This window comes from Centrocercus urophasianus, unplaced genomic scaffold (genome assembly GCF_019232065.1).
Source record: "Centrocercus urophasianus isolate 14NV4802_14NV808 unplaced genomic scaffold, USGS_Curo_1.0 seq_30, whole genome shotgun sequence".
Taxonomy (NCBI): domain Eukaryota; kingdom Metazoa; phylum Chordata; class Aves; order Galliformes; family Phasianidae; genus Centrocercus; species Centrocercus urophasianus.
This window is the reverse complement of record NW_024884867.1, coordinates 5,051,127-5,063,697: the sequence shown is the minus strand read 5'-3', so window position 1 is coordinate 5,063,697 and position 12,571 is coordinate 5,051,127. Positions and strand designations below refer to the sequence as shown.

Sequence of the window (12,571 nt, the reverse complement as noted above, 5' to 3'; positions counted from 1 at the left end):
TCCCCAGCGATGCTACTGAGCTTTGGGGAGCAGAGGAAGCCAGGCTGGCCTGAGCAAGGGTGGGACTGCTCACACACCCTGTAAACAGAGGATATGCAAATAATAGACAGCATTACGTAAAGCCACAGGAGTGTCAGATCATCGTGTCATTTGTGTTTTTATCTGGTTTGCTTCCAGCTTTCTTCTCCAATGAGCATTATCTACCGAGACCAGGAAAGCGTGGTTTTCCTTTTATTGTGTTCATCTAATAACAGCGTTCTTCACATGCATGGCAAAAATGGAGCCCAGCCTAAGTTTGGAAGGGTCTAACCTGGGGTGTCCCGGTCCTGGCTGATCAGGAAGTGCTGACCTTGGGCACATGGCCCTTGGTGCAGGCTGTCTCCAATCATCCACTTACTGTGACCACGCTGGGATTGCTGCCACTGGAGCTAGGGTGGTTCCTACAGACAAGAGCATCACACCTCTGATCAACAGCATCTTCCTTCAGCTACAATGGGGAAAAGTGGGAGCTGTGCTGCCGTGCGGCTTCACAGTGGCTTTGGGAACTCCAGCTGGATGCTGGGCCCAGACCCAACCTAGCAGAGGGCACTGCAGTAACCCAGCCCCATAGCAGAGCACAGTTGCTGGGCCAGGACACTGCTCTGCAGGCTACGAGCAATGCAGAAGGGGCTCAGTGCCTTTGGGGATTGTTTTTTTCTCCAGCAGTTATAAAATAAAATGACAGCTCTGGGAACACCACCAGGAACACAACATGCCTGGGAACATGTGCACCCCTTGCTCCTCAAAGTGAGAGGCAGAGGAAGAAAATGCTGCTGCAACCTGGGTGTTTGGTGGAGGAGATAACAATTATTCGTTATTAGGTAAACTTCCTGTTAGAGCTATTTAGGGAATCATCTGTGTACCTTCCCAGGCCATGCCTGAACCAGCCCAGTCATGACAGAGCTCCGTATCTGTGTTTCACAAAGGCAAACAAACAAACCCCTGTCCTCACCTCACAGAGAGATGGGGAGGAAATGAGGGAGGGAGGCGCAGGCTGAGCATTATTCATAACAAACCTTCGTTTTCTGAGGAAAGGATCGCTGCCTGAATGTTCAAAAGAGCATTAATTGTTTGGTTTGGATGTGACTGGCAAAAGCTGGGTGTCAATACGTAACATAATGATGACAATTTCATTTAACCGGCATTTATTCCTGAACTGCTGTTCTTCAGGATTAACCATCGTAATAAGCATCGAGCAAAGCAAAACAAAAGAAAAAAAAAAAAAGCAATGAAGAAAAGGAGGAGGAGGAGAAGTAGCATCTTTGTCTTATTATGACATACGTGACTTGGACATACGCTGAGATGAAAAAGGAAAAGGCTTCATCTATAAATGTATGCCAAGATTACAGAATAATGGGAAAACGTGGTCTAGCAGGAAAATCTTAAGCAAAAGTGTGCTAACTGCAGAAGGGTTAACACTGGTAACATACTGTGGCAGAAGATTAAAAAAAAGTTGAGGTTTACTTTAAATTAACCCTTTCCAGTCCATATGCCACTAAGCAGGTACCAACCTAGAAAAATAGTCCACCTAGCAGTAGCGGCCCTTTGAAATTAAAAAGAGAAAAAAAATAATTTCTTTTGTTCAAGTCAGGGCGGCCACAAAAGTCCCAAATCTGTTGGAGATGTCCGAGTGCAGGGACCTCCATGTCGGCACCGCAGTCCGGCCCTTCGCCTCGCCCACGTCGTCCGTGCAGTGCACCGAGAGGCACTGCAAGTGGCTGCCAGTCTGCGCCGCGGCCGACGTCTTGCTCGGGGGAAGGTCGTGGGCTAGAAAGGGTTCACAGAGAGAGCGTTATGAGAACCGTGCAGTGCAACACGCCAGCGCTCACAGCACACCGTGACAGCGTCCCAAAGCAAGCGGGATGGCCCCGCTCACTGCCCCCTCCCCGCACCGCGTCCCCGTGGAATTCCTTGCTCTCTCCTCTGCATGCACCATTTAAAGCAAGCTTTCAGCGTGTCCAAATGTCCTGGATTTGCACAGCTAGCTATGCAGGTTCTATTGCACGCCTCAGTGTCACCCACCAGCTCCCAGCACCCGAGTTGTTCATTCACCATCTCCTATGGAACAGGATTCCCTATTCAGCTCTTTTAGTGGAATACCATGACGACACACTCTTCCTCTCTGAAATCCATCTATTCTTGATCTCTCCTCCACTGCTCTTAGTCACATCGTTACACACAAAACAAAAAACCCCAAATTTCAGCCTTGTAAAATCTGCACATTTCCCCGTGCATCCTTCCATGGGGTCCATTCCACAGCCCTCCAGGCGGGACACACCATGACTGCTGGTGGCCTGTTCCCTTCTTCCAGGCCAAGCCAGCATCATGGCAAAAGAAAATGCTCTTGAAGATAACGGTCCCAGGAGCACCTCACTTGCTGTGGTATCCGAGCCACACCAGCAGCCTCTGCCAGGAGGGCTTCTGTGGGACCAAACACTGCCAGTAAACGGAGCAACAGCCCGAGTCGGGGCCAGAGACAGCATCCTGACAGGCAGTCTGCATTTTCTCTATTTCACCACTGCATTCATGTTCACCCAGGGGATGAAGAGATACGAGCGGCACAAACAGGCCCCACAGTTCTGCTCCGATAGACCCAGAGAATCTGGCCGGGATGAAGACGATGCTGGAACACAGCACAAATGCCAACAAATGTTTAACCTCATTACCTCGAAGACTTTTCTTCACGTCACCCTTGCAGAGCTCCCCAAACTCAAGCAATGTGGCTTTAGTGCACATATGGGGTGACCACAGCTGTTCCACTTCACCTACTGCTGCACCAGATACTGGACAGGAACCCCACAGCTCTGGTGCTCCACATTAGAGCATCTCAGAAGATACTCCTGAACTAGTCTGGAAGTCCCTGATTTCAACTGGAAATTGCTTTAAGTACTCAATTATAGGATGTCAGAAATGTTCTTATTCAAAATGGTATCATAGCACCATGCAGAGAAACGAACTGTAAAGCTGTGTTACACACCTCAGCTCAGCACAGCAGCATTCAGGGTTCACATTTCTGTACAACATTCTCAATTACTGCTGTAACAAAAACCAGCAGCTCAAAGGTGTTTTCTAAGCTCTATGTCCTGGAGTTGGCTTTGGACTTCCTCGTCAGTTTTGACAAATGCACTGTACCAACCAGCACAGCTGGAGCACGAGCAGCTCCCCATGCAATAACCAAACACACACTTCCAAAGGCTGCCTCAGCGCATCCTTTGCTCACACACTGACTTCTGCTCTTCTTTCCTGCTCCCCACATTCTCCTCACACCCCAGGCCTCCCCCTGCTCCCTGCACCGCCTGCTGCTGCCTCTCTGCAGAAAAACAACATCCCCACCTCCCCGGGGCTGTGCTCCAGCCGTGGCCCTTCACACACCGCTGACACACGGCTGCAGAGCTGGTGTGCTCACATCCTGCGGGCACAAAGCAGCCCTGTGCAGGGCAAGGACTCCCCGGTACGTTGTTAACAGAGATGAGCGAATCCCTGGCTGTGATTGTGATGCCACTTCAGGGAAAATGCAGAGCAAAGAGAAACAAAACAAAACAAACCCCTAAATAAATACTGCGGGGAATCAAGAAAGGGAAACGTTCTTCTCATTTGTAGTTGTTCAGGTCCCTTGCAATGCACAGTACTCAGTATTTTTTTTTTCATTCTTAGGTCTCTCTGAACATACAGGACATGCTGGTCTCAGTACAGGAAAAGCCAGCGCCTTGAGATTAGTCTTCGTGACAGCAGCTTTCTTCCTCTGCTGCAGAAAAAGAGGAAAGAGCGCTGCTTGCAAACTGCTGTCACAGGAGGCCCAAGGATATCTGCGGTGGTTTAGCAATGAGCATTTATTGTAGGATGCAAGAGACCAGCCCTTCAGCTGGGAGCACAGGTACACTGACTGCAATGGCAGAGAAAGCACATCCCTAAAGCAGGCACCGTGCCTCACCTGGACACCAATAGCACCCAGAGAGCACCAGCTCCTCAACCAACAACCAAACAAGGCAGTAAAAGATATGCTTGTTTACTTATAAATCAGTCAATTATATTGCCGTGGTCCACACACGGCACACAGCTCAGCATCACTGTGTAAGGGCTCACGTTGTCTTGGTCTATTGCTGAGAGTGCAGAAAACGATGCACACAAATTCAAAATAAAAAGGAAGACAATGAGGGCTTGCAGGAAGGCTCATAGACAACACGGTATAAAACATTCCCACCAGATTATTTTTTTCCAACATTTCTGTGTTGGCAAAGCTATGATGCTTTTCTGAAGAAACCCTCTGCATTAAGAAATAAAAGTTGTTCTGATCCACTTGATGAGAATCATGTTCTTAAACACGAGAACTGCCTGATGCTCATTCAAAACAGTACGTTCTCCCAGCAGATCACTAGCTTCCCTCACTGCTTCTCTGCCTCATCCAAGCCAGCAATGTCCCAGCACCTGCTTTATGCAGTGCACACACTCCTGAGGGCTGCTGTTAGCTGAGACCAATGGGACCCAGCAGGTTAAAATTAGTCGGATAAAGCAAGATGGTGTCATCACTTCACTGCCTCGCAGTTGCCAAGTTTCAGATAAATCACTGTCAGTCATGAAGTACACTGAATTGAAAGCAAGGAATTTTTACACAAATGATGTTTAAACAATTTGCACAACTACCTCTATTAGCAAATACCACTAGAAAGCTGGAAGCGTTATTATTAAAAGCAATACTCTTCTAGTGAGAGCCACCCTGAGTGCTAAAGCCTTGAAGATGGTCTGGATGGAGACTTCTTATCCAAGCTGAAGGATATGACATGGCCAAAGCCAGGACAGGTGCTGGTACAACTGCCCAGAAGCGCTCAGGGCCAGGTTGGATCAGACCCTGAGCAGCCTGAGCTGATGAGGGCAGCCAGCCCATGGCAGGGGTTGGAACTGGATGATCTCTAAGGTCCCTTCCTTAAGCCACTCTGAGATTCTATGATCACAGTACAGTGTGTGACACTTGAAAATGGCTCATTTTGCTGGCAAATGTTGAAGTAGATATAAAAGTTAAAACAGTGCACATCATATTCACATTGAAGGGATAAGTACAAAAGCAACGAAGCATCCAAAGACTGAAAGGCATCTGGAAACAGCTCAATCATCACTGTATCCTCCTAGAAAAAGCTCTGATAAGCGCAAGTCCTGGTAGCAGCAACCTCCGTGATTCCTTTATGCAATGATGTCTGTTAAATCTGCCACCATAAATTACCTCCTTGTTCCATTTCGCATTTATTTCAACTCCTCTATCCACAGCAATACTCTTCCAGAGCATTTCCCTGCATGTTCTTTTGGTTGGTAATTCCTTCAGTCTGGAGAGGAGCAAAACCCACCCAGATGCACCCATTCACCATCCTGGGATGGCACTCACTGTCACCCAGAGCAATGGAAAAAAGCTACAGCAGTTCTACATCCAGTCACTGCAAGTACCGAGCTAAAATTTCTAGCACTGGAAACAATTGCTTCCTTTTATCTTGATTATAATATTCCATCCTCCCCATTACCCTGTGCATAGCAACAACCCATGCTCTGTATTTCACAGGAAGATAAAAATGAGGAAAAAAAAACCCACCACAGCCGTGCATCCCAGCCCACTGTGCAAAACTGCTCACAGCAGAGAAAACTCCTGCAATAATCACTGAATGCCCTGAAAGTAAACGAGGTTTGATTAATATTACTAACTCAGCTTGCTCACAGGCATTTCTAAAAGCCAGCTGCAACATCTGGAAGAGTTGGGTGACTATGGCAAGAAACATTTGCAAACATTCATTTGAACGTTGAAGTTAAGTCTGGTCACTTCCACACCCCTTACATGACTGCTTTCTGCCAGTACTGTCACAAATTAGTTTATTGCAGTTCAAACTGTAGGATCAAGGTAAATATAATAGTTTTGTGGGATTCATCTGTTAGAACACACAAAATCAAATATAAGAATTGCATCAACCAGCTACGACAAAAATGCCATGCTCCTATATTTACAGAGGCATATGCATGCACAGACAGTTTCACATTCCTAAGTGCCTTTAAAAGTTTTTACTTTAATATTCAAGCTCACTTTTGGGCAGAAACTATACAAGCTTTCAAACAGGCTTTGCCCACACAAACACATTTCAATCTCCAAGTCCTAAAACAAACAAACAGAAGCATAGCACTGTAAGAAGACTCTCCCCCAGCCTTCCCCTGTGCCCCTCTACCCTCTCGCTGTGACCTTACACATTTAGGAAGCTGCTCTTTCATTCTGCTCTATTTTGCAAAGGCATGCATGCATTCAGAAAATAAAAGGTTTGTTTGTTTGTTTGCTAAGTATTAATGAAGGAATGGTAACAGACACATGACGGAACACTGCTGCTGTCACATGCACCGTTAGTAAAGATACAGGGAGGAAGACAAGCAGTCCTTAAGAAAAAAGAAAAAAAAACAAACCACACACCAAAAATGCAAACACTGCAGACAGGTTTTTTATATCAGCATGGGAATAACATGCTTCCCTTTACTGAGATTAGATCCTGACACTCTCCTCAGTCTTGAAGACACCACGTATACGTACTTCCATTCCTTCTCACTCCCTCCTTAGCCCATGTTAAGCTGCTCCTAATATCTCTTCCACCAGGTAGCATCTTCATCTGCATTTTTTTAAACATCAACATCCTCTTAACTGTGACAACCCCACCAAACTCTACAATCACAGATGTGTCCTGACTTTTAGGTAAGCTAATCCCATTAAGAGCGAGTTCACCTGCAGTGCTAGAATGCATTACACGCATCATCTTGTGAGAGATGAGATCACTCGAGGAAGGTATGGCCAGTAGCCAAGGCAACTGCAGATGCTACACAGGCAACAGGAGTTATGCTACTCTTCAGGTGCTGCTCCTGTCATTTCTCTAATTTTTGCCAAAGCCAACAACAACAAAAGAAACAAGAGACACTGACAAGCAGGGAGCAGGAGTGTGCAATTACAGTCTGGTAAAGGTCTGGTTTGCAATGGGTTCCACTCTACATTTCAGCGTCGCTGCGAGATTGAAGTGACAAACAGGAGGTGAAGATCCCTGGAACAGCCACGTGCCGCAGGGCTCGTCCCTTACACATCCTCACCGGCTCTGACAAAGCCTCAGCCGCGGCTCGGCGCTGCCCACAGTCCCATGCGCCCAGCGCAGCGTGGGCCCGGCCGCCGCCGCCCTCAATGAGCAGCCAGGCGTAAAGCTCCTGGATTGCCACTCATCTTGTTAAGGCTAAATCAGACGGTTTGGCCAAAAACACTATATTCCCTGATCGGAGATCAGCTTCCCCTCTACCACCCGATAACCGCTCTTAAAGGATGCATTAATGGGCTCCTGTTCACTCTGAGCCCGTTAAGCAGAGGCCAAGCTAGCATAAGAGGGAATAGATTTGAGTAATGATCTCTTATGAGGCAGCAAACCTACATATAGTGTTTAAAATTATTCCCCTAGGACAAGATGTTTTTCACCAAATCTCCCACATGACAGTTTGACATATTGGTTCAGGCACATAGCTCTGCATCTGTACACACCACAGAATCATCTTTTTCAGTTTTCAAGAAAAATAAGGTCTGAAAACATTTCATGTCTCTGCACAGCGGGCCGAGTCTCCATAGATTAATTCACTCCTAAAATGATGTTTTTAAACACAACCGTTTCCTTTCTGTTTACAAACAAACCAACGCAGAACGGACCAAACCTCAAACAAAGGTATTTTCTTGAGCTCACAGTGCATTTGTTCACCAACACAAACACGTCTCCATAAAAGCTGCACAGCTCGGCTCCCTCCCCCTCTGGCACCCTGCAGCCCTGTGCTGGGTCAGATCTATCTCTTCTAACCTCCCATTTCTTGGGGCAGTGACTGGCTTTGGCTCTGGGCTCTGCGCAGCACCAAGCACTCTGCTGGCACTCAATGAGAAGCCTGACTTGCTCCATGACTGAAACCTTCTTCCTCTGTTTTTAGCCCTCCACTTATTTTGTGTAATTGGAGCCATTTTTGAAGCCCATAAAACACTTAAAGACACAACGCTCCTCAAGATAACCTGAATTAAAGCAAAAACCAAAAGCATACACAGTTATTAAGATGCACAGCTGGGGCCAATGGCACTTAATGAGGACCACACTCGAAACAGAGCAGGTGATTCCCCTCTGCTGACCCAGAATGCTACGCACAGACACTCCAACTCCAGAGTACCGGTCACATCTCATTCATTAACATTTCAAGAAGTCATTTGGCTTGGTCAACCCGTAGATTTATGGCAGGGATCTGCCAGCTGAGCTACAATATAAAAGCCTTTTCTCACAAAGGAGGGAAGGCTGTTTAGTCAAAAACGCGTGCACAGCTCTGAGCACTGCCCCACAGCACCAATACATCCTGCAAGCCAGAACCAAGAACTCTGCTCGTTAAAGCCTGTGAGCATTTTGCTCACCAAGCAGGAGAGGCAAGGCAAGGAGTGGCTGCCACTGCTCACTCGGTTGGGAGCACAGCCCACTTACCCTTAATGTTGAGTGCTGCCCACCTCTCCATCAGACCATCAAGTCTAGCAATGTCCTCTGATTCTTAAATCCTCTTCCTGCATAGGCAGCATGATTAATTGGAGGTGCCTGCAATTCTAAAGGGAGCATGTATCAGACCATGCTGCGAAGATGTTTATTTTGCTTTAAGTGGTCTCAGAGCTGGCATGGAGCTGTATCAGCGCTCACTGCTTGCACAGAATTTAGATAACAGGAGACATAGAGTACCTGCTGTGAATACATATTGGTCTTTTTTCTGCCCTAGCCGCCTTTCACATAGATTTTCACCAGTGGAAGGATGAGCATACCACAACATGGCGGCAACCCAAATCCTGCATTAAGGAAGGGTTTGCTGTTACTCCCCTCCCTGATGGCTGTAAGGATCCAAACAAACTGCAGATTTCTCCCCTGAAGCTCCAACACCTAGCTAGGGATGGATACCACTTAAAGATACTCTGACTGTAGACACATGCCAGTGTCTGGAAAAACTGGTAAAAACATCACCAAGTAGAAAAAAAACTAACCCAATCAGTGGAACTGGAAGTACTCATTTTATGCACAGCATGACCCTGAAGACAGAGAACAAATGACGTATGGATGAGGAAAAAGACATCACAGTTCAAAAAACATGTGCTCTGTCTACGCAGCTGGAAGAAGAGGAGGAAGGAAGAAAAACAGAATTTCCTTGTAGGAGAGCAACCTGCTGCCCATGGTTTTGCAGGCAAGTATGAAACTGTCTACACCTATTTATTTATCTGGAAGCTATTACTAAATTAGTTATTTCCAACTATATAGCTCTCTGAGAAGAAATACAAGCTCTGTATCAAGCGTGGGGAAGCCATACGTTCTGGAGAAAATACATAAAACACCTTGGGATAATACCAGCTTCTGTTCCCTATTGCATGGCATGGCTGGGAAGGAGGGAAAGGAGTACAGCTCACTGTTTTTAACTCATATCCTTTCTCTATTTTGGTTGTCACCAGTTCCTGTTTTCAGTTTAACACACTCATGCTCATGCTGGCTTTACTGCAAAACAAGCAAACCACACAGGGAAGTTAAGTTCTGACCGCCCCCCCCCATTTTGAAGAGGTTGCTGCAGAGGATTTTAGCTCATGTGTAATAAAAGCCCATTCTTGCAAACCAGACCCCATCAGGAGCTTTGGTGTTGCAGTACTGCTTTCTGCAAGGCTCATCCTGCCTTCCCCAGAGCAGACAAACCACTGATATGGAGCAGAGAGTGAAAGCTGAGCCGTGACAGCCAAACTTTCACCTGTGGCCCACACTAATCCAACTGCACGGCTTCTGAACAACTGGTCCGTCTCCCAGCACCGCCGCCAATGCCGTGCTCCCCTCAGCCCTGCATGGTATGAGAAGCTAAAAAAAGCAAAGCAAACCAACTGCCACCAGCAGTCAAACCTTTCCTGGGCAGTTCCAAGAGAAAACAAGTGGAAGTCATGAAATTGCAACATGGCCCATCGCAGCTGATTCAGCTCTCCTGATGTTTCTACGCTACCATTTGGAGGCCAGTGAATCCACTGGGAGTTCTGGATTGTTTACTGTGGCCTGAACTGATGACAAAGCAGAAAGTCACCCTGTCTTTCCCTCCCAGTTCATAATGCCAGTAGAGGCTTTCTTTGCGATTCGTTTTGAGGAGGTACGCATAACGTAGTGCACCTGTGAGAAAGCAGATTCTGTTCTTTAAGCCAATAAACACTTGCTGGTCAGGAAAGACTGCCATTCGGAAGAGACTTCTATGAGCTCCAAGGCGCTCATCCGGGTGAATACCTGACAGGAACCAGTGCATCCTGCACCCCTTTTGGCAAGCAAACTTTCAGTAAAGTCGTGCTTTCCCAAGTGCCCAGCAACTATCGGTTACATGGCTCCACACCTGGCACTGGGACCAGAAAGGCTCAGCAATAAAACAGAATTCTGTACACGCTTCTCAACGATAGCTGTCAGAAAAGGCAACTACACCTTGCACTTCTGTTCAGCTCAGAAAGGACCCAACGGTTTAAATCCTCCTTCCTGCCCATCACACTTACATTCAGACCCAGTATTAAGAAAACAGATTACGAACAGCTTCTCTGAATGCTCACTCCAAAGGACGGCAGCTTTTTCAGCCATGTCTCCGTCCACCTCTGCAGCCCATATGCAACACAAAGAGGAGAACTCCACAGTAGGAGTGAATATTGGCTGACTGATCCCATGTTTTCTCTGCTGTTGGCGTACATCACTTGCTTGCACTAACTAAATGCTCTGAGCCTATTTTCACCAAAGATAACAACCCACACGTCCATGACGAGCAAGGAAACACTGGATCTTGCATCCACTACTTTCAAATATATTTCACATGCACGCAAATTACCACATGGCAGCTTTACGCGTGGCTCCAGACCACACGAAATCCACCTCTTGAGAGTCAGAACGCAGGAGCTAATAAAAGGGTTTTCTTAAAATACAAATTTCAAAGTGGAATCTTCTGCCCATACTGCAGTCAGATGGAATTGTTCAATGAACATTGGTTAGTGTTATTTCAGGACAGACCCAAACTGAAATAAACTCTACCTAAATGTTCTGCCTTAAATGGCCACCTTAGCATTTAACAAGGAAGTGAGGGGATGAATGGTGGCTAACGGCCTTGGCCCCGCACAGCACAACTGGCCATCAGCAGCCAAAGCTCTGGGGAGAAATGCTATGAAACTCTCACCAGGTGCTGACTCAGCCTATGCCCTGAAATCAGGTTTTACTGACCTGCAAGTTGCTTCTTCCCCAGTTACAAAGGGGCTTCTCAAAGCACGTTAATTGACAGGAAATAGCTCAGAGTTGGGTCTGCTGGCCACCATCACCACTGACTTGAATCTCAGCCAGAGGATGATACCAGAATGAGCAATATTTAACAGCCAACTCATTCTAAACCAGTCCTACTGTTGTAGCAAGCTTTGCTGCAGCTCGTTTCTTCTTGAGGACACGGAGGTCGAAAGTGGTAACATCACTTTCAGACCAATGTGAACTTCAGTACACAGAAGAGGCCTGCAAAAATAGCATTAAAATGCCCACTGGCACTAGCGTGGAAAGTGGGTGTATTAATGGAGTTTGTAAAGGCAATGAATGGATGGTGATTATGCACAGAGTGAAACAGAGGAGGAAACATGTAAATTCCAGCTTTCCCTCATCAGATTTGTGCAAGAGCCTACATAATTGCTGAGAAAAAAAATAGAAACAACAACACTAAGTAGGATATTTAAGCCCTGCAAATTATACATGGAAATCTCTGTTTTCTTTAAATGAAAACAGAATGAAAGAAAAGATTCCCTTCAAAGAACTTTGTTTGTGGTCGTTTAGTTTCAGGATGCAAATTAAATGAGTACTTGTTAGCCTAGTGGAAAAAAAAAAGAATTTGTCTCTGAAATATTATCAATCTCCTCATGAGCAGAAGGTTTGGATACAGTTGGTTGAAGCCTGTTACGTATGTAGTCATCTTGTTCCCAAAGAAATCAACAGGAGCAGCATCCTCATATCCCAAAGTCACATCTGTATCCAGCTTAGCTGCCAGGGCAGGAGGACCTCAAGCCCTCTGGCTGCTGAAAGTTCACCCATCAGTTCCTCCCATCTTCTTCCCAGTTCTGCTTGCATCTCATGCAAGTGCTTCTGCTGTATCTATAATTCACAATTACGAGCCCATAATACAAAACTGCCACAGGCAAAGTCAATCACTCCCAGGGGTCTCACTCATCTGAGGCTCTTGCACACCAAGAAGTGGTGATAACGTACATTAACACTCTGGGTTAAGCTACATGAGCTCAAGAATACTTGTGGAAATACAGCTGCAGTTTAACAAAAGCTTACAGGAAGGTAGAACAAACAGCATCCAGGATCTGTAGCTACTTCATCCAATTTGTTTAGAGCATTACCTTGAAACACATCTCACTGCCCTTCAGGACACCTCCAATTGCAGTCTGTTGGTCTTGGAAGTAGTGGCTTATATGAGGAAACCCTAGGAAATGGCTTCACTAAAATCA

The 12,571-nt window shown here is 46.3% G+C and overlaps 1 protein-coding gene across 1 annotated transcript in view; it reads right to left on the bottom strand.

Annotated features, from left to right (window-relative positions):
- Positions 1–218: 218 nt before the first annotated feature.
- MN1 (MN1 proto-oncogene, transcriptional regulator) overlaps positions 219–12,571 on the bottom strand; it is a 30,692-nt gene continuing 18,339 nt past the window's right edge. Inside the window, exon 2 of the mRNA XM_042829280.1 lies at positions 219–1,806. Within this exon, the coding sequence (XP_042685214.1) occupies positions 1,622–1,806 (185 nt within the window). The 3' untranslated portion in view covers positions 219–1,621. The remainder of the gene's footprint in view (positions 1,807–12,571) is intronic.